The sequence below is a fragment of the Lissotriton vulgaris genome, chromosome 2_1, assembly GCF_964263255.1.
Source record: "Lissotriton vulgaris chromosome 2_1, aLisVul1.2, whole genome shotgun sequence".
Taxonomy (NCBI): Eukaryota; Metazoa; Chordata; class Amphibia; order Caudata; family Salamandridae; genus Lissotriton; species Lissotriton vulgaris.
Genome location: NC_141687.1, coordinates 2,004,709,903 through 2,004,737,186, shown reverse-complemented (window position 1 = coordinate 2,004,737,186; position 27,284 = coordinate 2,004,709,903). Strand labels below are relative to the sequence as shown.

General features: G+C 41.7%; 1 protein-coding gene across 1 annotated transcript in view; it reads left to right on the top strand.

Moving 5' to 3' along the window:
- Nucleotides 1-27,284, top strand: part of ADAMTSL3 (ADAMTS like 3) — a 2,358,716-nt gene that overhangs the window by 1,628,272 nt on the left and 703,160 nt on the right. Inside the window, exons 10-11 of the mRNA XM_086958228.1 lie at nucleotides 10,762-10,873; nucleotides 13,166-13,304. Coding sequence (XP_086814354.1) covers nucleotides 10,762-10,873; nucleotides 13,166-13,304 — 251 coding nt within the window. The remainder of the gene's footprint in view (nucleotides 1-10,761; nucleotides 10,874-13,165; nucleotides 13,305-27,284) is intronic.

The following is a 27,284-nucleotide window of genomic DNA, read 5'->3' as shown; positions in this document are numbered from 1 at the left end:
AAATATCGACCTACAAAATATCGACCTACAGGAATATCGAGTCAAAAATATCGAGGGCAAGAATATCGACATCCTATCTACAACATGGTAAGTACAAAAATATCGAAAAAATAATATAGATGTTAAAAATATCGATGTTAAAAGTATCGTTTTTTTTTCTTTTAAAATATAAATGTAAAATGAAGTAAATACCACTAATAAATAAAATCTACATAGTTAAAAGTATCTAATAATGTTTAAAATTAATAAATAATACATATATAATGATAATACATTAATTAAATATATACAGTAAATATATAATATATATGTACTGAACAATAAGTTGTAATAATTATTTTACTAATTTATAAATTAATAAAATATATTCTAAATTACTAATACATTTACAAACATAAAACAATAACTTAAATACAATGTAAAAAATATAAAAAATTATATATACTTTTAATATTTTTAAAATTAATTATATAAAACGTTGGATAGCCTAAGGGTAAAAATTACTATTACCACTCCAGAGAGTGCAACAGTAGGGAAAGCGTTGGATAGCGTAGGAGTGTAAATTACTATTCCCACTCCAGAGAGTGCAACTGTAGGGAAAGAGTTGGATAGTGTAGGAGTAAAAATTACTATTCCCACTACACAGAGTGCAACAGTAGGGAAAGCGTTGGATAGCGTAGGAGTAAAAATTACTATTCCCACTCCAGAGAGTGCAACAGTAGGGAAAGCGTTGGATAGCATGGGGGTAAAAATTCCTATTCCCACTCCAGAGAGTGCAACAGTAGGGAAAGCATTGGATAGCGTAGGGGTAAAAATTACTATTCCCACTCCTGAGAGTGCAACAGTAGGGAAAGCTTTGGATAGCGTAGGGGTAAAAATTACTATTCCCACTCCAGAGAGTACAACAGTAGGGAAAGCGTTGGATAGCATAGGAGTATAAATTACTATTCCCACTCCAGAGAGTGCAACAGTAGGGAAAGCGTTGGATAGCGTAAGAGTAAAAATTACTATTCCCACTCCACTGAGTGCAACAGTAGGGAATGCGTTGGATAGCGTAGGAGTAAAAATGACTATTCCCACTCCAGAGAGTGCAACAATAGGGAAAGCGTTGGATAGCGTAGGGGTAAAAATTACTATTCCCACTCCAGAGAGTGCAACAGTAGGGAAAGCGTTGGGTAGCGTAGGAGTAAAAATTACTATTCCCACTCCAGAGAGTGCAACAGTAGGGAATGCGTTGGATAGCGTAAGAGTAAAAATTACTATTCCGACTCCACAAAGTGCAACAGTAGGGAAAGCGTTGGATAGCGTAGGAGTAAAAATTACTATTCCCACTCCAGAGAGTGCAACAGTAGGGAAAGTGTTGGATAGCGTAGGGGTTAAAATAACATACTTATAAATAAAAGCTTTTTTTAATAATAAAAATATAAACTATTAAATAACTATAAACCATATACAATACCTATACATAATTATAAAAACATGATTAGCTAAATATATTTAACCAAAAATACATATTTAAAAATACCATTTTATAATATTTAATTACCAATTAATAATTAATTATCAAGTATATTATTAACAAAACAATTAATTAAAAAACATTATTACTTAATTACATTTAAATTACTTCCCACCATATTCCCCTATAAACCCACTACCCGCAAGAGAACACATTTATCTATTTATGAATTAATTAAAATTATTTACCCATTAATTAAAATTAATTACCAATTATTAAAATTAATTACCAATTAATTAAAATAATTTATAATTCCTACTAATTAATAATTAATTAAACATAATTAAATTACTTCTCACCCTATTCCCCTATAAACCCACAACCCGCTACAGAACACATATATCAATTAATCAATTAATTAAAATGAAATACCAATTAATTACATTTATTTACCAATTATTTAAAATATTTAATAACTACTAATTAATAATTAATTTAACATAATTAAATTACTTCCCACCCTATTCCCCTATAAACCCACAACCTGCTACAGAACATATTTATCAATTAATTAAAATTAATTTCCAATTAATTAAAAATAATTACCAATTAATTACAATTTATTAATATATCCTACTAATTAATAATTAATTTAACATAATTAAATTACTTCCCACCCTATTCCCCTTTAAACCCGCAACCCGCTCCGGTACTAAAACATATAATTTGCTCATAAATACATGTATTAATATATAAAATGAATACACATATAATATTAATTATTTTAAATACTTGAGTAAAACATATAACACATACATAATAAAAAACAAAAATATAATACAAATATCGATATTAGGGTCATCGAAATTAGTGACATCGATATAATGCTATCGATATTACTAACTTCGATATTACTTACATCGATATAAAGAATTTCGATATTACTTACCTCAGGGTCGATATTCTGTCCAACGATATTCTTGACATTGATATTCTGCACCATCGAAATTTCAAACACGATATTTTGGTAGGTCGATATTTAATACTCAATATTTTGACTGTGTACCATCTACAGTCACTAAGGCATCCAGGCAAGCCAGGATTGGTCTTGGTCTAATAAATGTAGGCATCCTAGAAATTCAGTGCTCATCGAGATACATTAGCTCTAGAATTACTACAGTTAGCCAGGTAACAGACAGAGCGATTAAAGGAACCATCATTGATTTAATGAGCCATTTGCAGTTGCCTGTGTGTACAAAGCAATCACACGGGTGCTCGTGTGCCCAGCTGGCTCCATAAAAATGGAAGGAAGAGTAGGTTTGAGCTGCTTTCTGAGCTGGGCATAGTTGTGTTGGCCTGTGCAGCTATGACACCCCACAGAACAGTTCATTTTGAACTGCGCAGAATTCCAGTGAAGAAGGGCAACTGCAAAGTGGGTGGGTCCTGGACCACCACAAGGCATCTGGGGTTATCACCACCCCACCCCATCTACTCTGGTTAGACTACTGGGGGACACAAGCTGTCAGACTGCTTGGCGTTTACTGTGCTGGATGGCCTCCACGCTAGGCACACACTTGAGTCGGACAGTCTAGGTGGGGTGGAAGCCCTTTGCTTGAAACAGCTAAGTGTGTCCAATTGATCAGAGAATGTTACTAGCTAGACTTTCTCGAAGCAGGTCAAACTGCACAGCGTTGGCAGCTTCGCATCCATGCCTTCTCTCTGCTTATCGGACAGGGCTATGAAGGGAGACATGGACCCAGGCCAGTCTGGGTCCTTACAGCACCCAGAGAGAACAACTAAAAGGCAAGTGGGCTCCTTGTACCTTGTCCCTGCCTTTTTTGTGATCCGTATGCACACTGAGTAACATAGGAAGACTTGCTAGGATCGTAGAATCAAATGTGAAATGATCAGGACATCCAGGCAGGGCAGCCCATCCATCTGGGCATGCCTTGGATTCTTGTGGCGCCACTAGATGTGAAGGCTTGGAGCGATCAAGGTTGCCAGGCTTGAAGGATGCATCTGATTACGAAGATTTTGCTCACCCTTGGAGGGTCAGGAAATATCCTGGCTGGGTTCATGGAGCCTGGGCTTGGCCTCAGGAAGGGGGCTTTGTGGGCCTCACAGGGCTCTGACCTCAGGCCCAGTCAGAGATTCCTAACCTAGCTAAGAGGAGACCTTCTGTTGCCTGCGAGACCCCATTCTGGGCACCTTGAAACATGGTGGGCCAGGAAACTGAGCCCAGTGTCGGGTCTTCCACCCCAGGGCCATCAACAGCTCTGAACTGGTGCCAGATCCCGGGGGTCTCTACCCAGGGCCCACCAGAGCACTACCCATTCTGGTAATCTGTGCACACCAAGTGAGAGAGCAGGACATTTGAGAGACTGTATCAGGCATCCTAGTGCTCTGACTAGCTTGAAGCTTCAAATTAGACCTTATTGGGACTTCCGGGGCAACTCAGAATTCTGAACACTTAGTCACGTCATGGAAATTATGTGTTTTGTTTATTTATTTTCCAAACAAAACTTCACCACTGACATTGGCATGGCACATTTTTCACTCCCTATGTAGATGTGGTAAATGTCTCACATGTATAATTCCACACACCACTAATTATAATTTCTCATGTCCCTAATTTACACTCCTTAGGAGCTTACCACAATCTCCATGCAGGTCATATGTTAAAGGCTATGACTAATGCCCCGTCGAAAATGTTTCTGCATGGTTTCTGGGGACACTCCACAAAACTTGATTTTTGTCCAAGTCAGAAAATCTTATAGTAGTCATTCAAATCATGTTGTATCTATTTAATGTGAGTTTGTGGACCACAACCTACCTTAGGCAATCAGATTTGCTAAAAACATCAAATGCTGGTTAAATTGCTATCACTCTTGCATCATGAAGAGGAAAAAGACCAAAATGTTGCAAAGGGTTGAAAGTACATGAAAAGATTATTTTAAGAAAGATTTTCATTGGAACATTCCCACAAATGTGACTGTTTCCTTGGAGTTGACTAGAGTTTAGTTAGCTCAAAGAGCTCCCTGAAACTTGCAGACAGCTGGAGATGCTGCAGATATATGGATGAACTTTAGCTTTCAACTATAGTTAACTTTGGATAATATCTGAACCCAGTGATGCCTTAACTATGTCTTGTCATCTTGGAATTTTCAGTTGCTACATTTCCAGGACATTTTGGGAGTTCATTGGAGTACCTGACCTCTGGTTTGCTTTCGTTTCAGTGTTTCAACTGTTGCTGTTGGCTTCAGTGGGGAGCACAAACTTCCTTAATTAATTTAGAAAATTTCGAAAGTGCTATACCTCTTCACAACCTCTTCATAGCATTGCAACAGAAAGGAAAAAAAACATGAGAATGAAGTTTCTGAAAACATGAGACCTAGCTTACACTGTGACTCCTAGGAAGAATGCCTATAACAATGCTCTTGTGCTTCCTCTGAAGATGTTTGAAAACTTGGGTTGCGTACTTTCAGAAACTTAATGTAACAGGCTACTATTCAAAGTCAAGAATTAAAGCTTTTATTAGGTGTCATACTCTAGACCCAAAAGGATCTTTCACCATTCTTTGTGTTGTAAAGGGGAATTGTTGGATCCTAAGAGCTAAGAAAAAACACATTTATCTGGTTTCAACATAGCGGCATATAGACCAACTGTTGCCTGGATATGCTTTGTGATGAATGCACAACATGATTATAAACCTGATCTTGAGATTAATTGAACATGAACATAATCTTGAGATTAGTTGAACATGAACATGATTTTGAGATTAATTGATAGCCAATCAACAGTTTTCAGGAGTTGCATACTATGGTCTTATTTCTTTAAGCATAGGTATATTTTGGCTACCTACTTTTGCACATGCAGGCACTCTTTGTAGTTTGTTATTGTCTATTTGGGAGTTTGAGATTTTTTCAAAGGTTGGGGAGTTGGATGTTTTTCCCTTGACCACAGAGCTGATTTGCAGTGTCAAATGAAGATTTATGTCAAGCTGATCGTATCCTTCTGACTTCTTAGAATGAAGAGGACTGTGTAGGATGGTTGGAGGGTCTTTTAAAAGGTGACTGAGCGCTCCCATTTTACAATTAGCTGATTTCTTCTCTATCCATTATGAGGTAATTTTCCTTCATCCCGATGTAGACATGATGTAGCACTCCGCAATACTAGCAAGATTCTCCACTCATTTCTGTAAACAGATGCATATATTGGTATCATCTGCATACATATAAAAGTTTACCTGATGGTGAACTAGTGCTTAAGCTAAAGGAAATACATAGACTTTGCAGAGTCGTTTAGAAAGGGACATCTCTTAACGGTCTTTGATTACATGTTCTGGCACACATGAGACTGGTGACCCCATAAGCATTTTTTAAAACTGGTTGTAAAGAAAGGATAGAATAAATGTATTAAAAGATGAGCATGAATTTCCCAAGCGTTCTTTAGGCCTACTTTCCAGACTGTATAGTCTACTGAGTGGTAGGCAGCTGAGATGTCCAGAAATTTCAGAGGCACTTGTTTCAGTGTTGGCAAATTTCAGAGTTCCTTTTCCCCCCTGATGATGGGGGGAAAAGGAACTCTGAAATTTGCCAACACTGAATTTGTGCCTTGAGAATTTCTGAATTCAGACTGGTCATCATGTACTCTTACAGTTGTAGTTAAGTTACGTGCATTATGGCATAGCAAACCTTTTCTTAAATATCCATTTAATGGAGTCCACCCGTGTGTTCAAACACCTAATGCTACTTTGGGCCACTTGCCATTGCCATTATGTTCTAAGCAACCAAAAAGCAAAATATCATATAAATGGATGAACATATTTACAATGCAGTTAAAAAATTGCAGACTGGTTGAATGTAGTTTGAAGTTGAAGGCCACACTCTGGTCCAGAGTCTATTAAACATGATTGAAGGCACTTTGCAGAGGGCTATAAGGTCATGGACTAAAGTCATACCTTGTTCCCAGTGGATATGTTGGTCCAAGTCCAAACTGTAAGACATGAAAGCAAAACAGTCACTGAAAAAGTTTGTTAAAGCAGCTTTGGGTGTTTGCGAAAAACCAAAAATACTTACAAAAATCGTTATTCCTTTAAAAAGGTACAGGTAAAGTGATGTTATGTTTATAATTAAAAGCCTGAAGCTTTGTGACATTTTCCAGTTATGTTTGGTTAAGCAACCAGCTCTCCCTAAAATGCACCGCTCACGATCTTGAGAATTATGTCAAATTTGAGGTCAGAAATGGCCTCCTCAATTATGTCTCGAATTATGTCACATATCAAATGAGCTTGAGAGGTTTTTAGATAACTTCACTGTTTTTATGAAGCAGCTCAATCTGAGCATTACCTTATCAACATCGTTCACAATGTCACCTGGGCCAAAGACTACTAAAAACCATAGCTACAACAAAGGGGCAGCGCCTGTTGAGACGGTTGAGTTGTTTACGTATTTGGGGTTACCTTTTGCTAAAGCATTGAACTGGGGGCATACACATACTGTAAGGCAGCATCAATGCTCCAATGGCTATTGAGGCTGTATTTAGGTGTGCAGCGAGCCTAGGAAACAAACCGCTAAAGGAACTGCTCAAAATATAAGTCTAAATGTATATTAGTGGCATCTTATAGAGCAGGCATTTGGGGTTATTCAGAAAGAAGAGGACTACAGAAAGTGGAAAATCGCTTCCTGCTGAAACTTCTTGCAGCAATGCAGAGCTTTGAGCCGCACATATTGAGGACTTACTCAAAATACACCCATTGTTGCGGGAAGTGTCAGTTTGGCCTCGCTTCACGAGCATCATGAGGCCCTTTATTTGTGAGGGCATAGCCTTAGAGAGAGTACTCCGTATTCCATGGCTCTTTTACGCTATAAGACCCAATGTGATCTGGGTGTGATGGATATATTTGTTAACCCTGATCCAATTAACCCCAACACTAAAGAAGATATCAAAAAGAGGTTCCTTAGCTATCATGAGAATGTGAGATAAAGGGCGAACTCTATAAACCCACTATTGGAAATTACGATGGCATTGTGACCTCCATGCCAGTAGAGCCCTACCTGTACTTTGAAACAGATCTGAAACTTGGATTTTACTTTAACACAAGCCAGATTTAATACTATTACCTATTATTATTTCTTTCCTTTTGTGTGGTACTTGGTCAGAGGGCCACCTTTGTTGTCCATGTGACAACCATTCTGCTCAGAGCACATTGCACTTTATGCTTTTTTTTGCAAGTTTTACCCAGCCGACAAGAAACACTTTCTGGATCCAATTGTGCTCAGTCTAAATGTGAATTGATACAGATCAGCGATAAACCTATTTTAATAGCTTAGCTCTGAGGCAATTGTAAATTTTATTTAGAATGCTTTACAAATCAGGAAAGGCAGCTGAGATGTAGTATTCATTTGATGCATGTATTACTGGTTTCTAGCTCATGTATTGCTTTTAGGTAATATAATGAGGACATGTTTTATACTGATCTATACTTGTTTTCTTTTATGGCCAGACGAGCAGAGTAAAAATCGTATTGATTAATTGATTGATGTCACATATCAATTCACCATTGACTTCATCAATTACATTGCTCAATCTACTAATTATGTCTCTTTGTATTACATCTTCTGACTCGTGGAGTAAAATATATCTTTCTATTACATCCTTGATTTCCAATGGCAATCCACGGTACCTACTGGGTTCAGGTTAAGCCCTATGGCCAATCCCTGTGTGCACTCTCGCCATTCCCAGTGCCCGATGGGCATGGCCTCCATTCTCATCAGGCACTGGTAAGGGAATGTGACAGCCAGCTACGACCTATGCCCAATATTCATCTTTCAGTGGGTACTGAGGGCATTGTATGGTCTTCATCGGTATCCAGTGTACATTTCTGCTGCACTCAGTAACCACTAGGATCTAAATGTGGCTTTTAGATATCACATTTGCTTATTACTCTAATTGTTACTGCACAATAGATGAGGCCTCTGGCCATACTCTACACAGACTTCCCTGCCCACACTACCTTTGGCCTCACATTGCAGGACTTTGCCTACCTGCATCACTGAATGTGCATAGTCCTTGCCAATGATGTTCTGTGTTTTCACTTAACAGTAATTCCCCATGGGGATTTGAAAAGATAATACAACATTCAGTCTGCGTAATTTGCATTCAACCTTGAAAGATCAAACTTTAGAGGCCATATTTTATCAAGTTTTTGTTGACTCACAAAATAAAGTCAAAATATAAGTAATCTAAGAGAAGCTTTCTTCTTTGTCACACAATAACAGTAAACCAAGTGCCAACTTACAGTGGGGTCAGGTCATGACTCTGTGCTCATCAGAGAGGCTTTGTCTCCCCATCTGAGAGACACACAGCTGATGTTGGAGAGCAGCTCCCCACCAAAACAGGGATTGGCCCTGTGTTCCCTACCTTGGTTTATCTAACTAAGTACTTAAGATTGCAAATATGTGGAATATTAATTATACATGGGTCTCCCTTTTGCCTGGACAAAGCTATGCTTCTGTGATCAGTACTGATGAGAGAAACATTTGTTAGTGGCTTTTTCTACTATTTCCCGGCTGCAATGCTAAACCTGGAATGATAAAATGCATTAGTCTTAATCTTACTCAACAGGCATAGTACTCTAAGTACTCGTATGCCCAAAGACAACGTTGGAATGTGGCAAAGGCTTTGCAATTCTTATGATTCAACAGGAGCGGCATTGGAGAAAATACTATGCTTAAAAAGGTAGCTTACAAAAAAAAAGATATTTGAGCTGGGTAAATCTAGAGTGGTGCTGGTGTTATGTGTTCTTTCAGAAACAAAATTAGGGAACTGCTCAGAGATCCCTAATCTGATTTGCATAAAACCAAAATTGGTTGTAGCTAATTATTCACTCCTCTAAGAGTGCCAACAGAGGAATATTTATTAAGACATTAACCATCCACAACCCAGCTTCCTCACCTAATACTGGTTAAATGTATGGTTGTATTTGACTATGTAGTGTTCTGTTGTCTTTTGGCTGGGTTCGTATAGAAATATTTACGTACAAGGCTTTTAGTCATATTTTCATTGGCATTGGCAAATGAAATGGAAAATTGCAAATTGCCAGGTTATGATGACTCAACATAGTTAAAATAAAGTATTTTTTGTAGTTGGCATTCCAATTAATGTCATAATATTATTTTGCATCCACTCCATGTGTCTGGGAACTGCTTCAACTGATGCAAAGTGGCCGTGAATACTGGAGGGAAAATCCTGGTTAATCCAACCAAGTAAAACAATGTGATATAGATTATGGTGATTGATGGAACTTCCACCTTAACAATTTAATTAAAGTAAGCAATCCCATTTTAACCTGATTTCAAGGGAGTTTTCTAAAACTGAAGAAATTAGTCAATTTATGGCGGAATTCTGAAAGTCTCTGCTACTGAGGTAGTCAAATAGCATACTAAGAAGTGATCTGTATTACTGCATATCCCTGTTCAGAGCACTGAATGGGGGGGGGATTAATGGGAACAGTGAAAATATATTTTGTCATGAATAGCACATCTATCCCATTTGTTTTTCTGGAATTCATAGAGAGGATGTTTAAGGAGCATCCTATTATGTCTTTGAATGCCTTGTCAAGTTCCAAAGTAGTCAAAAGTAATTATCAAAATTAGCAGAAACTATTTCATAATATTCCCACTGAATCTACAACCCATGTCTTTGATCAGAACTTATGGTGAGGATAGTAGGTTTGAAAACAGAACTTAGATCTATGGTCCTAGCTACAAGGCCATCCTTCGACACAGTCAAAAGTAATTATCAAAATTAGCAGAAACTATTTCATAATATTCCCACTGAATCTACAACCCATGTCTGTGATCAGAACTTATGGTGAGGATAGTAGGTTTGAAAACAGAACTTAGATCTATGGTCCTAGCTACAAGGCCATCCTTCGACACAGGGAATATTACATGGATTTGACTCAGAGCAGACAGCAGCTGCAATAGATTTTATTAGTAAATACCCTTAGACATAGGGGAAAACATTCAGCCATAGTTTATGCACAGAGCTCTCATAGCCTTAGGTATACACCTCATTCTTCACCTACCTCTGGGTGATGGAGCACCCAGAATGACAGGAGCGTTCTCATGTATTGCGAAATATGTGCAATGGTAGGTTGAAAATGTTGCTCAGAATTAATATTATTTAGATATAAATTCAGGTGATCCATAAAGAAGGTAGGACATGTATGAAGACATGTTGACACTAGATGTATGTCTGAACGTATCAACAAAGGTGTTTATTGAAATCCTTTTCAGACCCGGTACATTGCTCCAAAAGACAGCCTCGTTCAGTTCTTCTTCTACCAACCGATTAGCCATCAATGGAGGCAAACAGATTTCTTTCCATGTACAGTCACATGCGGGGGAGGTGAGTTTTGTAATTTTAGTATGACAATTTACATCTGTGATGTTATTGCTGCAAATGTGAAACATACAATTCTGCATCATTGTCAATTATTAATAATATCACTTTTTTGATTTTCTCTTTCTTTCCCCAACAATCATGTTTGATACGACTGGTGTATGTGGTAGGAGTAATATAGTTAGCAAGAGCTAGTTTCTAAGAGCGTTGAACTCTGAAATATAGCAAACATCACAAACTATGATGGCTGTGTGTCTGAAAATTCAGGTTTTATACTATTTTTATTTACTACAGCTTAAAATGATGAGCTTATGATACTTTGTGTTTTGCTCACATAAATACATATTCTTAAAAGCTTGTATTGAGAGAGCAGTGTTTAGCAAGTCCGCATAAACCGTTCTTCTTTTATCTAGTGCAGGTTTCCGTCAATGTATCTTTTTCTGATTTGATTTGTTTTCGTCCATTAATACGAATTTTCCATACCTACAATAATTGACTTTCAAAGTCATTTTCTTCTAAAATGTTAATAGATATTTTTTGGGGTTAGCAATTTTCATATTTTATTTACTTTAAGTTCTATGTTGCCTTCCTCACTTTCTCCAGTTCTGATTCTGACATTTTATGAACGTTTCTGATTTTCAAATGAATAGAATCTGAAACAAATTACCCATGTTAGTCTTAGATTTAGCCCACTCATTTTCTTGCTAAATTGCATATAGTTTACAGTGTCATACACACACAAAATTAAATTTTTCAGTTTGTCAAGTGGAAAATTAATACTAATTATCCCCTACAGTTTGCCCGCAGTTTCCGAGTTGTACACTTTAATTTAGGACTTTGAAATAACGTACTTCATTCAAGAATGGCAGCAAGAGAATTACAAATTCTCATTTCCCAATTACTGACTTATTCCAGATTTTGGACGTCAAGAACTAAGAGTTATTGATGCATGCTCTGTGCTGAAACACTCATTGGTGATCTGAGATCACGTTATCTAACACAACATCTTTCGATTTCAGAAAGCGATTTGAAAAATCATTCTGTCTCAGATTTCTTGCATGATCATCCATCTGCAGGTGTAGAGCCTGGGGTGCTGTAGTTTGTATGTTCCTGCTTGACAGTGCAGCTTTTGCCAAACAATTATGTGAGCATCACTAGAGAGGGGCTTTGACTCTGCCCACATATTGGGAGCCAGTAGTACATGTTTTGATTGGGAAGAAGTTGTGTGCTTCCACAAAAAGTGTTTGCCTGCCAGGTAGCTGTAATAATTTTGCTTATTTATTTAGCTGCCTGAGCATGAACTTTCAGGGGCACACACATACCTTTGCAATGCTGTAAAATTGTCCTAAATCACTTGATAATTTAGAGTGTTTGTCTTTCCCTGGCAGCAGCCCAGGTAGGAGAAGGGCAGCCATAAGGTGTTGAGGTCCCAGCATCCTCCTCTTCCAATATCAACTTTAGACTTTAGAGGGCAGTATGGGATACTGAGGGCTACACTAATCTACATGGATTTTTCGGTCTGGCTTGACAGTCAGCTGTCACCTGAACTTATGTGAGAAATGTAAAAGAACGTTCAGAGTAGTACTGAGAGAGGGGCTTAGACTCTATCAACATCTTTGGTTTCCTGAGTACAGGATTTGATTGGGTTGAATGTGCGTGATTTCACTAAAAAGCCTGCTTGAATTGCAGTGTTTGGCTTGGACTAAAGCTTATACTGGACTTAGTTGATTATGGTGGCCAGCCAATGAACATGGCAACAGGCCTGATCTATTTATTATGAAATGTTATGATGAAGGCACCAGATATGACATATTTATTGTGAACAGCATATGCTGAATTAAGTAGGCATTTAAGTGTCAAATGTTATTACTCTTTATTAAAGCCTAACAATAGGTAGTTTGTTTCATTGAATCGCACAGATTACCATAGTAGGCAATGATCAGTGGCCCAGGACAGAAATAGTCAAATTAACGCTTGTAAGCAGTAAATTTAAATTATATTGCAAATTAAGGCGTCCCTACATTAAACACAATGACGTCGGGCCGAGGGGGAGTGTTAAGGATCCATTTAACCCAAATCAAAGCTGTTTTTACTACCAAATGGTGGTTAAGGGAGTTTTTGCTTGCATTAGGGTGCTTGGCATGCTTGCCACTTCACTGATTGCAGATTTTGTGGAGTGTGTAGAATTTGTTGGAGAATCTATCACATAATGAAGTAATAAAAAATGTTGCGTAAAAGTATGAGTTATCAGAGTAGTATCAAATTATCTTCAATGTTTGCTTTTCCAATCATTATCAGGTTACCAGCTAAACTCAGCTGAGTGTGTTGACATCCGTCTAAACCGTGTGGTACCCGACCACTACTGCCAGTACTACCCCGAAAATAAGAAACCTAAACCGAAGCTGAAGGAGTGTAACATGGAGCTCTGTCCTTCCAGGTGCGTGGGTGTCTTCGTCTGTGTGTGACATTATAAATGCTCACCTTGCAAAGATGTAGAAATGGAGTTCACATGAAATAATGAAATAGCTACGGTAAAAGAGACAATTCTAGGCATGTCCGAAGTTTTTCTGAGGCAGGAGTCAACAATCTGAAGTGGGATCCTTTGTAAGATGAGGACCTGTTTCAAAGTATCATTACATGCTCTTTTGAAAAGGAGACCTCACAGCAGATCCTTTATTTGGTTTCATCTAGCGGAAATAGCTGTTCTAGCTGTTTCGCAATTCATAAATCGAAACACTTTGCTTTAAAATGTGTTGAGAAAGGTTTCAGCACAGGTCTCAGAAAGCCCTGGACTTGAGAAAATGGCCCTTCTGCACCCCTCCCCCATTCTGACCGACCTGTATTCTCAACCACATTCTGAAAATAGATCGCACTACACCTAAAAAGCACCATATTTTGTATCTCAATTAATTTATTGATTTTAAATTTAGTTTATGGCACAGCAAATCACCTTATCTGAGAAGGAACATAGCTGCAACTCATCTCGTATCAAAGTGGTTTCTTCCTACCCTATGAATATTGAAACTACTGTGAACATGCTGAACATACCAGGATGTATTTCAGTAGGTTTGTATCACGGTGCAGATGCTGTAGGAGGGAGCTTTTTACTTCCTCCGTGACTAATGAAAGAATTTTCCACAGATGCACAGGGGCTTTGCCGAAAGTAAAGGAAGTAGAACGTGTCCAGTGCTTAATTGCTTAATTTGGGCTGAAGGAAGAGGGTGATGGGCACCAACGCTCATTGTGGGGTTGTTGAGGGTGTTAAATCTTTTCATTTCATTTTGAAGGAGAGCAAGAGAAAGTGACAGAAACTATAAAAATAAAGTGGAGGAGAAAGATATGAAAACAGTAACAAATAAGAAAAAGAGAGTAAAATAGTGGGATATAGAGACAGGAAATGTAGGGCAGTGGAAGAATGGGACAGCAAGTGGAATCAAAACTAGCCATGGAGTTTGTCAACTGGTATTCAGCAGAGCTTAGAGCCCCTATATTTATGTATTTTCTTACAAGGCACTGATCATGGCTAATCGTGCAACCTGCTTTAGGTTCAACTATTGGCGTATAGGTTGAATCCACGTATGAGAATACTTTTTTACCAACAAATACTTTCTGCGTTATATCAATTAGATGTTTTATTTCATGTGTAGCTAATTAGACATAAAATAAAACAAAACATATGTAGATATGAATGCGGAGGTCAGTAAATGGTTCATAATTTCCATTTTCGTTTTTCTGCCCAGGGCAATATTAAAACCTAAGTTGATCAAATGTAGTCAGATTTACAGCTTAAATGTGGATCACAGAGTAAGGTTTATTCAGTTTGTTGCAGTCCCTCATGTTTCAGTCAGAGACTTTTTCAGTCCTTCGAGAATAACAAATTACCAAACCATTGGTATGCACTTTCTTGTATGTATTTGTAAAATATAGCCTAGGGTCTTTGCAGTGGCAGACGGTAGGTTTTGGAGGGAGGGGGGCACACTCACATAACACTCTCAGCCAGGCCTTCATACACGTGCACACACACACACACACACACACAAACACATGCGGGGGCGAGATTTTGATCGCTTCCTTATCACTCTTGATCTAAAACCCCGTTCTGGTCGACTGAACCTTTGTTGCCTGTCATTGAGGGAAGAAAGTGTATCTCTTACCAGGTTAGTTCACCCAATAATGGACTCCGCTCTGAAGGATCACAAACAACTTCTAGCTTTCAAAGGTTTATTATAAAGTTAGAATCAGCTGCAAGTACAGGCATCTCAGAATGAGATTTACAAGATACACGGGCCCAACTACATACATGTGCTCTCTGAAAACCCTCAGACGAGCAAAGAAGACTACAAGTACAAGTTCTAAGAATAACAAGGCTATAAGCATAGACACGTATTGAGATCTCTCCGTCATTTAAAGCTGGAGGGAAAACACAGGTTAGGCTGTCCCTACCCTGCTCTGGATGGTATCCCTACTTAACAAAGTCTCAACCTATCAAAAGGTGTCAGCGGTGAATGACTTCCTAGGAAGATCACCCACTCTTAGTCTCTTGGTGAAAACCTATAGTCCTCCAGTCATGACCCCTCTCTGCCTACCCATCCGCTCTCTAAAGGGTCCTCAGGCATCTGCTCTAACTCCACCCAGGGGTGCTGTCCCTAATACAAAACATACAACATCATTTGAGACGCCCCTCGTGAGACGCCCCTCACGTGGTGTAGCTTCTGGCTTTTTCCATGATGAGGCCTCGTGCGTTAGAGTTGACCTTGCTTCTCAGACTCTTCTCCGGCCCGCTGATACCCCTTAAAACATTCCGGAACCCTCCTCCATGTCTGTGCCGGCTCCTGAACAAACCTCTATTCATTTCATTTATAATTGGATCCCCCCTTTCTCTTGCAGACAGACATCTGCAGCCAAGATCCCAATTCTCATAGACTTCCAACTAAAGTTTGCAACATTATTCTCGGCACAGACTAATACGTGTAAATCAGTGTCTTTAAACATTTCAGGCCTACAACATTTCTCATAATGATTATACCATTCGAATCCTTCATTAATTTTAATAGCATGTTAATACTCTACTCTATGATTCGGTAAACACTTCTATAAAATATGACCCCTTAACTTGACTACTAAATGACATTAGTGCAATCCATGTCGTGAAAACGAACACCTTTCCCGTCCCTTTCAGCTCTGGCCCTGAGGCCTACCGCGTTCTATGTTTAACAGCATGTCATCCTTACATTTTAGCAGCTACACGACATGGATTCAGGATTAATCACGTCTAATAAGGTTATACAATTTCACACGTTTCTGCATTAATTCCGCTTCTGCTTAAATCTCTAGCTTAACTACACATTTCAGAATATAGATGCATATAATATCAGCACTCATGACATTTCTCTTCATGACTTGTGCTTACTACGTGTAAGTGTGATATACTTATACATTCAGGTCAGTTTGCGCTCTCTCAGTTCCCCCCTTTGATGACCTCTCGGGGTCATCACTAACATTTAAACTGAAGTAATTGCTAATGTACCTCGTTTCCGCGTTTCTAGAGCCCTCAGACTCCTGTACTGATTATCTTGTATGGCAGCTAATCTCTGTAGCTGTTCTCTCTGGGCCCTCTCCAACCTCCTTGCTCTGTACCATTTGAATACCCTCACCAATCCCCACAACACGATCCCACAGATCAATATTATGATGATAGGTTTCAGTACATACCACACGAAGCTTTTGCCTATTGTGGTGAGCCAACCTCCAGCTTCACTCATTCCATGGCCCACCTTCTCCCAAACATTTTCTCTACTCAGGTCTTCGATCTCTTTGTGAATATCAGTTATGTTCATAATAACTTTCTCAAGGGGCTTTGAATTGTCTGGAATGTAGGTACAACATTCCTGGACCTTCAAGGCCTTACAGACTCCGCCCTCCTTTGCTAGCAGGACGTCTAATGCAAGACGGTTTTGGAGAACCATGGCCCTTATCGATTGCATCTCTCCCTCCACCAGCATTAAGGACTGAGCAGTGCTGGCAGACAACCTGTCTACGACTGTTGCCAGTCGTCTAATTTTGACATCATTGAGGATTAGTCCCAAAAGAGGGAACACAGCTCCAAATACATCTCCAACCATTTCTGCATCTCCTATATCTCTCCTTCCTCTTGCTGATGCCTTGCCCTCGATGATCTCTAAGTCTTGGGCATGATATATTTTGGGGAAGATAATTGCCAAGAACATGATCCATACCAGTTATCAGGTAGTCTCACGTAGGCATTTCTTCCACAAACAAAATATACATTTGGAATCACTTGCATTCCCTTTAGGAAATCCTTGGTATAATATTCTAGATTGAAAGCATGTTCACAGCTAACTTCTCCCACGTATACATTTTCATAATACGTTTTGGCTCGGTGAAGACATAGCTTTCCTCTCTGCGTTCTATCCAAAGCTATTGGACCACTACTACCCTTTCTTTTGTGTGCCTTCTCTTCCTCGGTCCAATCTGTTTTTCATTGTCCTGATTTTTTCAAAATCTTTTGTCTCCTGTATCGATCATCCACCTGCCCTATAAACTTCTTCTCGACTTCTGACACCTTGCATGTCAGATTATTTCTGCGGGCATGTGAAGTATCTAAGGTAATCCAAGGAATGAAGAACTTGGCCAATCTGTCTTCACTCTTCCAGTAGTCCCATTTGTTCATTTGCTTATAATTTGGGACTTCTGGTAACACTGAGTCATAATTGGAGAAATAGTATTCAAAACTATCCCTCCCATAAAATATACTAAGCAATAAGCTACATGTAATGCCATATGTCAGCGGGAGGTGATGATACCTAATGCCTTCATCTACAGACGCCGGCAGCTGCATGCAGACGTAGCAGTCCTTAACCTCCATGGCATCCACGTATTCATACAAAAGTTTAGCATAAGCATTTGACCTAAAGTCGCCTTGGGACTCATCCACGTGTAACCTACGGGCTTCTGCTGCTAATAACGCCTTCTCCTGAATGTTTTCCCCTTTCTTACCAGCAACAGTGGGGTTAGGTGTCACTACAGATTTCACATCGGTTACCCTTGCCTCATCCTCATGTCCCTTTACATAGGAAACTGTGACTACTAAAACTATTAAAATTATCACTCCTACTATTAGTGTGCCTATTATACATTTGGCTCTGCGTTTCGGGGTGCCGTCTTCCTTTTCGTCAGACAGTATGGCTCTCTCTTTTTCTCAGCACAAAGTTCCTTTCTTCACGTTCCTTTACAGTCCTTATTACTCCTTTTATCCTTGGAACCACACAACTGGAAGCTGACAACCTCCTTTGCAAAAGTCTTTTAAAAGCTATAACACAGACAACCCTAGCCCTTCTCCGTCAACTCAAAGGAAGGTCCCTAAGATTCTCTGCTTCCTGGGCGCTAGGTAATCTTCTTTTTCTTGCTTATTTACAAAGTCTCTAAGCATCCACAATCAGGCTTGGGCCTGCAGCTTTGACAGCATAGTTCAGTATTTCCAAACGAAGAACGTGCTCTTCATGGCTTGTTATCTTTGTACCAAAGTCGGGGAACTGCAATTCTGTGAAAAACATGTGCTTTAACTTGCTGAGGCGGGGAGGGCTGGGGAGTGTGAAAGTTAGTGACCCTTCTGCTTCGACTCCGGGTACTAACAGTTGTACTTCCACTGTGATGATGGGCTCAGAGCTGGACACCACCACCGCTCGTATCCTCCCTGTCTCCTGTTCCAAAGACATTTGTTGCCAGATATGTCCACTCAGGGGTGGCGTATCTTCTGCTAGGCACACGCACTCTTCTTGACCTTCTCAAGTCCGGTGCTTCAGCGCCCTGAGCACCTTCTTCCGGGTCTGAGTCCTCTGATATCGGAGCAAGGGTTCTCTCTGGAGTTGACCTCAGGCTAGAGCTCCTTCTTTGTGGCCAATTAGCTTCTCCACGTACCCTTCTGCTCCTTCTCCTTCTGGTCTGCTCACACTCTCTTTCAGACTGATCAGTGTCTGATTCGTACTCCCAGCTACTTCCTCCTTCAGTAGCGTCGTCTGTTTCGCTGTTGTACTGACCGTCCTCAGCTTGGTCAGACTCGTTCCCTTCTTCTGCTGGCACCTCTACAGCTTGGCTGGCCCCCTCTATGGCTTCTCGGTCCGCAGCTGGACTTCTATCCGAGAGAGGAGCTGTTTCTTCCAGAGGTGCTGGAACCCTCCGCGTATGCGACGCGTGGATCCAATTGGGCAGGCCTCCCACCTTCACTGCAGTGTTCGTGATCAGGATGATCTGGAAGGGCCCACGCCAACGAACATCCAGGCAGCTTCTTCTCACGTGCTTTCGTACAAGCACCCAGTCTCCAGGGCACAGGTCATGACACAGGTCCTGGCACAATGGAACCTCGGCAGCCTGCACCTGAAGAGACACAGAATGAATGGCGTCAGACAGCCCCTTACAATAGTCCAGGATCATATCATCTGTGATGTTTAACAGTGCGGCAGTTGGGACAGATGGCAACCTCATAGCTCTCCCCATCAACACCTCATGAGGCGACAGCCCCGTTCTTCTGTCTGGGGTACTACGGAGGCTCATAAGGACCAATGGCAGAGCGTCAGGCCAACTCAAGGACGTTGATGAACACACTTTTGCAATTCTGGCCTTAATAGTGCTATTGATCTGCTCCACAATTCCTGAGGCTTCTGGTCGGTAACTGCAATGTAATTTCTGATCTATGTTCAGAGCCGCACAAATCATCTTCACAAGCTCGCTGTTGAAATGCGTTCCCCTATCTGATTCAAAGTCAAAAAGTCAAAGTTTTTATTTATGATTTGGAATTCCAAGGAATTCCACATAAAATACAGAATATAAATCAGCTTATACACATCATATTAGTTAAAAATCTTTCTCAGAATTACACTTATTAATACCAAGAAGTTAATATCAAAGACACCATTACAAAAAGAACGAAAACTTTTTTTTTTTTTTTTTTTTTTTTTTCCCCACAGTTTTCCTTACTTATATAGCAATTATTACTAATCTATAGTGTCACAATAAGGGGCATGATATAGCATTAACCTTGATTTTAACGGAACAAGTACACTTATCACCAGAAAAAACAATTTCAAGAGTCCCAAAATGTCAATATATTATTTGCTTAGTAAGAGACCATTAAAAAGAGAAAACCATGAATAAGTGCAAGCGCATCAAAAGGAAAAGAAGAAGAGTTAAAAATACATCATAAAAAAAAAAAAAAAAACATCTAACAAAATATAACATCATTATTACAGATACTGTAACAGTAGTGTGGGCATGATTAAAATATTACTCTTACGGGTCTTTTAAAGTGTCTATAGTGCTTCGAAATAAGTCAACTTAAAAATTGATTAGATAAACATGAACATTCCTTAAAGATCCCGAACTTCTCACAACCCATACCAATTTCAATAGACATTTAAAAATTCTTTAAAAAAACAGAATATTTTATAGCACATCAATTCAGACGGAGGGGACATGAGGAAATTACGAGCCTGTACTGCCGTAGAGATATTATACTGAAGAAAACCAAGCCTTAAGTATTTGCGATGGACAACATGGAGTGCCGGACATATAATTAAAACATGATTAAGGTCTTGTACACCACCATTACATAGACTACAAAATCTTTCAGTTTTAGGAATACCTTCCCAGGCACCTGTCACAATCCTTAGTGGGAGAATGTTCAGTCTCAGTAAAAGGAGCACTCGACGTGCTCCATGATACACATTCCAAAAAACGTATGGCTGAGGTTTTTTCACAATACAACTCTCTGAAATGCAATCAAGTCTTCCATTCATAGTACATGACTGCTGATCTCTTTTGCACGAGATCATGTATATAGATTTTTTAATAACAATCTTTAAGGATGACTTATCTAGACGGAGTACATTTTCCAAATCAAGTTCAAAAATATTTAACGATTTTAAAAAGTTCCTAAAAATTACACTTTTCATTAACAAATTTTCAAAAATTTCCTTGTGCAATGCAGCCCTTAGTAAATTCTCCTGCCCATTCACCAAAGCATTACACCACCGCAAGCAAGCTGCCATTGAGAGCACATATGTTGATAGAAGACCGAATTCAAGTCTAAGTGCTGCAATGGGCGCAGAAGAATTTAAGTTACATATTTGGCGCCAAATTTTACCTTCGACCTTCTCAAATATACCCCACTCCCTTTCTTCAATAGTTTCTATTGCATAATTTAATGTGGGCGGACCCTATCTGATTCCAAAGAAGCCGGCACCCCGAAGCGCGGAATGAGCTCCCTAAGCAGTAACTTGGCTACTGTGAGGGTGTCGCACCTACGTGTAGGGTATGCCTCAACCCATCTAGAGAATACGCAAACAACCACCAGGACATAACGGAGGCGGTTGCACCTTGGCAGTTCAATGAAATCCAACTGCATATGGTTGAATGGACCCCCCGACCTCCCTATGTGGCTCAGTGCAACTGGTGTCTTTTTCCCTACATTCAACTGCTGACAGGTCACACAACGCTGGCACACTGCTTCGGCTGCTACTCTGAATTTAGGATTATACCAGGTCTGTCTAAATACTCTCAGCATAGCGTCTCTCCCTAGGTGTACGGGACCATGGATTTGTCTAGCCATTGGGCTCACCATCTCATTGGGTAACACTGCTCTGCCATCTGCTGAGACCCAGAAATGGGCCTCCCCCACCACGCATCCTGCCTTTTCCCATGTTTGTTTCTCAAAATCAGGAGCATTTTCTTGCATGCACTTCAGCTCGTCCCAAGAATCAACAGTTTCTAATATCATAGCTAATTCAGTTCTTACATTTATTCCACCCACTTCCACCTCTGTGAAAGAGTACCCTTGTTCCGCGCAATACCGCGCGACTTCGTCGGCATATCTATTGCCTTGTGACACGAAGTCCATGTTTCTGGTATGTGCGGTGCACTTCACAACTGCGATACCTGCTGGACATTGCAACGCTTCTAACAACAAGCGCACAAACTCTCCATTGCGAATGGGAGAGCCTGAAGCGGTCAGGAAACCTCTTTGAGACCACAACTGCCCATAATCATGAACTACCCCGTAACCATATTGGCTGTCGGTGTATATGGTGACTCGAATTTGATTGCTTGCCAAGCAAGCACGCGTCAAGGCAATAATCTCGGCTACCTGAGCGGAGTGTACTCCTTCCAGGCATCCAGCTTCCACAATTCCAGTAATTGTACAAACAGCGTAAGCTGCTCTCAACTGCCCAACTTCGTCTCTTACACATGAGCCATCGACAAAGAAAATTTCATCTGGGTCAGTCAGTGGCTCATCCACGATGTCGGGTCTAGGTTTGGTGCATAGTTCAGTCACATCGAAGCAGTCATGGTCTGTACATTCATCATCATCTATATCATTTGGGAGTGGCATCAAGGTAGCAGGGTTCAAAACAGAGCACCTCCTGAGGGTCACGTTCTCTGCAGCAAGGATGACTTGCTCATAGCGCGTGAGCCTGCTGTTGGTCAGATGCTGTGTTTTGGTCCTGGTCGTCAACAGTTCAACCGAGTGGGGCACGTACACCTCTAACGGGTGCCCCATCACGATGTTCTCACAACGCTCGATACTGACACCTGTTGCAGCAACGGATTTGAGACATCCGGGCAACGCTGCGGCTACTGGGTCTAAAGTAGCCGAGAAGTAAGCAACTGGTCTACGGGCATTCCCATGAATTTGGACTAACACAGACAGCGCACAACCCTCTCTCTCACAACAGTAAAGCAAGAATGGTTTATCGTAATCAGGCATTCCCAGAGCCGGAGCACGACACAGGTCCTCTCTCAGCTGTAGGAACGCCATCAAACAGTCTTTGTCCCATGGTACCGGATCGCTCACCTCCTTGTGCGTCAGTTTTTGCAAGGGTTTTGCTTTCAGTGAAAAGTTCGCGATCCACTGTCGGCAATAACCCACCATCCCTAGGAACATCCTGACTTCTCTCTGTGTTTTAGGTGCATTCATCTTCATGATCGCCTCTATCCTGTCTGGTGACACTTTTCGTTTGCCTTTCTCAATTCTGTGTCCTAAGTACTGCACTTCTGTTAGGCAGTACTGTAACTTTCCTGGGGACACCTTGTGCCCATTTGCAGCTAGGTGATTTAGCAAAGCAATGGAGTCCTCCCTGCAAGCTTCTTCTGTTTCTGACGCCACAAGGAGGTCGTCTATGTACTGGACCAGAACTGACCTCTGGGGCAGCACTAGACTTTCAAGATTTTTCTTCAGAAGCTGGTTGAAGATCGATGGGCTCTCTGTATACCCCTGAGGAATACGACACCATGTTAGGACGCGACCTTCCAGCTTAAATGCGAAAAGAAAATGGCTCTCTTCGTCCAGAGGGATCGAAAAGAAAGCCTGACAAAGATCTATCACAGTGAACCATTCAGCTTGAAACGGTATTTGAAACAGTATCACTGATGGATTCGGTACCACTGGACAACATGAGACAACTATGTTATTAATCTTTCGGAGGTCCTGCACTATCCGGAATTTCCCATTTGGCTTCTGCAAACCCATAATCGGGGAGTTACATGGACTACCCACGATTTCTTTCAGTATTCCCTGCTTAATCATGGACTCGATCACGGGCTTTATACCTGCAATCGTTTCTGGAGTCAATTTATATTGGGGTGTTCTTTTAAACTCAGCATGCGGTTTCACTACAATTTTCACTGGGTCCACCCCCTTGACCAATCCAATCTCTTCCCCAGTGAAATCCCACACTCTGGTGCCACTGTCTCTCTCAGATCCCAGGGGAGCTCATCTACTGTCAGAGTGGGGTACAGCTCCACACATATTCTTGAATTTGCAACTTTGAAGTCAGCATCATCGTCATTGGTCAATACCTCCACTCCTTGGGATGTGCAGTATATGGTACAATTTAACTTGCACAAAAGGTCTCTTCCTAGCAGACATACAGGACTAGAATCGCAAACCACAAACTAGTGCTCATCACTGTACTTCCCTATTTTCACCTGCACTGGTTCAGTCAAGGGGCTAGTCATTCTCCTGTTAGCGACCCCCACCACTTGTATTGTCTCTCCAGACATTGGCAAGCCTGGGACTGCGGCTGATCTGATCGTGGATCGAGTGGCTCCTGTGTCCACTAGGAATGTCGTGGGGCACCCTGCCATTTCGGCCTCGACATAGGGTCCCCTTTGATCCACCTCCAGGGCTGCCCCGAGGGTACAGTCCTCCCTTTCCACTCTCTGTCCAGTTAGTGGGTCTACATAATAGCATTCCTCTCCTCCTACAAACAGGGGCATCTGTCTATATGTCTTACCCATAGTCCCTACTCGGGGGGGTTGAGGGAACTGGGCTCGTGGAGGAGGCCCCCCTCCTTTGAGCACCTTTCCCTGGTACTGCGTTACCCCTCTCGCAGGCGTACTCTGGACCTCTTCCTCCTCTACCTCCTGTTCCCCTATCTCAACATTGTAGGGACACTCGCGTTTCCAATGCCCCACCTCGTTACACTGGTGGCACCGAGTCGTTTTCTTCAAGGCAGCTATGTATATTCTGGGTCTAAAGGTGGAGTTCTCTTCATTGCCCTTGTTCTGGCTATACTGTTTCTTCCCCCCAGTTCCTGTTCCTTGTTGCTGTTGCTGCTGTCCCCCCTTTCCGGCTGCCTGCATCTGCACCACCATCAGTTTCTCTTTTAGCTTCTTTGCCTTGGAGTCTATCTCATCACAGCAGTACCTGGCATACCTCAGGATTTCATCTAAAGGTTTATTTTGCCAACAAATCAAGTGTTGCTGAATCATCAAACTGATATCCGGTCTCAGGCCCAGGACGAACTTGGACACAAATTGCCCTATGTCCTTCGGATCCATTACATCCAGACCGCTATACTGTTTAAACGCCTTCAGCAATCTCTCATAGTATTCGTGAACTGTCTCTTTGGGTTCCTGTCTAGTTCGATCTATTTTGACCCAATCTATGTCCTGCATTGGCACTTTCTCTTTCAGCCAAGTCATCACTCTCTCGTATTTTGCCATTACGGTCTCGGACGGCCCATTAGTCTTAGTATCTCTCTCTGGCTCTGTTGTGGGCCACTCAGCGCTAACCTTGCATGCTGTCCACAAATCTCCCGGTACTACGATGTCAAACAGCGTGTTCAGATCTATCCATAAGACCTTTGAGATTTTTACAAATCTCTCAACTTGCTTGTACCACTCAACCGGGTTCTCCCGCAATTTGGGGAAAGAAGTGGTAAAAGCAGCTAAATCTCCCCTACTCCATGGTACATGCACATAGTTCCCATTTGCAACTTCACGCAAAGGGTATGCCTCTATTCTCTGCAGTCCTCCTGGTGTCATACCAAGCATGCTTCTCCTGACGGTCCCTTTCTTGGACCACCTCTCTTCCCATTTATCTAGTGCCCTCCACGTCCTTATTCCTGTGATCAGTTCCCTTATGTGCGTTTTCAGTCCGATTGTTCTCCTCTCATCTAGGTCTCGATCCGAATAATGTAGCCTGTGGTTACCCTGTAATGCTTTGGTCCTTGACAGGCCCACCATATATTTGCCTGCTAGTTCGACTAACTTCTCATGGATTGTTCTCGCCTTTCGAGTGATGTCCTTTGCCATGAACAGTATTTCATCCTGCTCATACATTTCCATTCTTTCTAAAGGCAGGGTACCATCTACCATGTCATCCAGATCTGACCTTAAGCTGGCGACATCGAGTCTCTTGGCTTTTATCTCTGCTCGCAATATGTCTTTCGACGGAGGTTCACAGGTTTCCCTCCCATCCCAACTCCGAGCCCTACGTTTGGGTTCGGGAGAGTTAAGGAGTGTTCTCCCTTGCTCCCATCTCTCCAGGTCCCATGCTCGGCCATCCGATCTTGGAAGGTGATGGAACACGGGACTGTTACCCCCAATCTTACTTTGCCCATTCCCTCTTTCTTCTCTCTTTTCACAGTTGGACTCTCTGCTATTCTCCCTCCAGTCGCCATTCTCTCTCTGTCTAGTATCACTCAGTATCTGATATGATCCTTCTTGGTTCCCCATATTCCCTTGACTGCGCTCATGTCCGTCATCACAGGGACTGTGGCGCGGCCTCTCGCAACTCCCATTCTGTTCTCTGTTGCCGGGCACACAGTGGGTACACTTAAAGCTGTCTCTGTACTCTTGCGTTCTCCTGTCTCCTTCACTGTGTATTGGGCGAGACACCCCCCCACTCTCGGGGCCCCCGTTTCCCAGGTCTGATCTACCTCCACTCCGGGCCCAATGGGTGACTCCCCTACTGTCCTTCTCCCTCCCGTCCCACTCCGGACTGCTTTCCTCAGCCCCGCAATGAGTCCGGGTTCTGCTATCCTGACTTTCCCTTCCAGCTTCCGCAGCTATGATGCTCTTGTGAGCCTCTACTGCCTCGTCCCACTTCTTCAGGTAATCATTTAACTCCTGAAAGGATTTCCGTCCAGATCCCCTCATATCCACTGGCCATCTATGGCCCCCCGGATCCCCTACTGGATCCTCTGCTGTGTGTACCGGGGTGCTCCACTCTCTTGGTATCGGCAACTGACTTGGGGAATTGATCGTATCGTTCCTCCTTGCCATTTCTGCTCTGTCTCTGTCCCTCCGTACCTGTTCCTCCCCTCTAGCTCTTTCTGGGTCATAAATCGATACTATAGGACCTATGGTAACAGGTACTTGTAGGGCATCTGGCAGTGCGTAGGATGTGGCACACTCCGTTTCCGGCACTCTTTGTACCACAAACCTCCCAACTACCTGCTGCACCTGACTAGGCTGGGACAGTTCTTTCTTTGCAGCGGGATCCCAATCGGAACTGGGAAGCGGTCCATGCTCTCCTGCGTTGCCCCCCCCCCCCCTTCACTATGCTCGGCATCTCCCCCTGCTCTGTTATACGGGGGTGGCCTATCTGTCAGTAACCTGTTTATCAAGCTGTCCTCTGTTTCGCTCTCATCATCTTCTTCTAGGGGGCTTTTGTTTCCGGGCACTTCTAGCACTGGGTACAACTTATTTACTTCCATGTTATGCACTCTCCATCTTTTAGCATCTGCATCCCACTTGGCATCCTGCACTGCTCTTACCGATCGTTTCACCCTTTCCTGTCGTCTATTCAGGTTCTTCTCGTGCGCTGCCCTAATCCAGGCATTGAGAGCTTCAAACTGGGTCGGTCTAGGCAAGGGTCTCATTGAGGTCATAACTGCTTTTAATCGGTGTAGCACCTCTAGTCTGAACATCCCGTACTTCGGAAACGTCAGTTCCTCATTTCCTTCTGTAATCTTGCTCCACTCTGTAATCCACAAAATTGTATGCAGCCCAACATTATCCGCCATATAACGAGCCGGCGTACCCTCCGGCGGGGCTTCTTCCCCTTCATACGATCCCCGCCTCTCTTTTTTAAACGCCGCTCTCAACCATTTAAAAC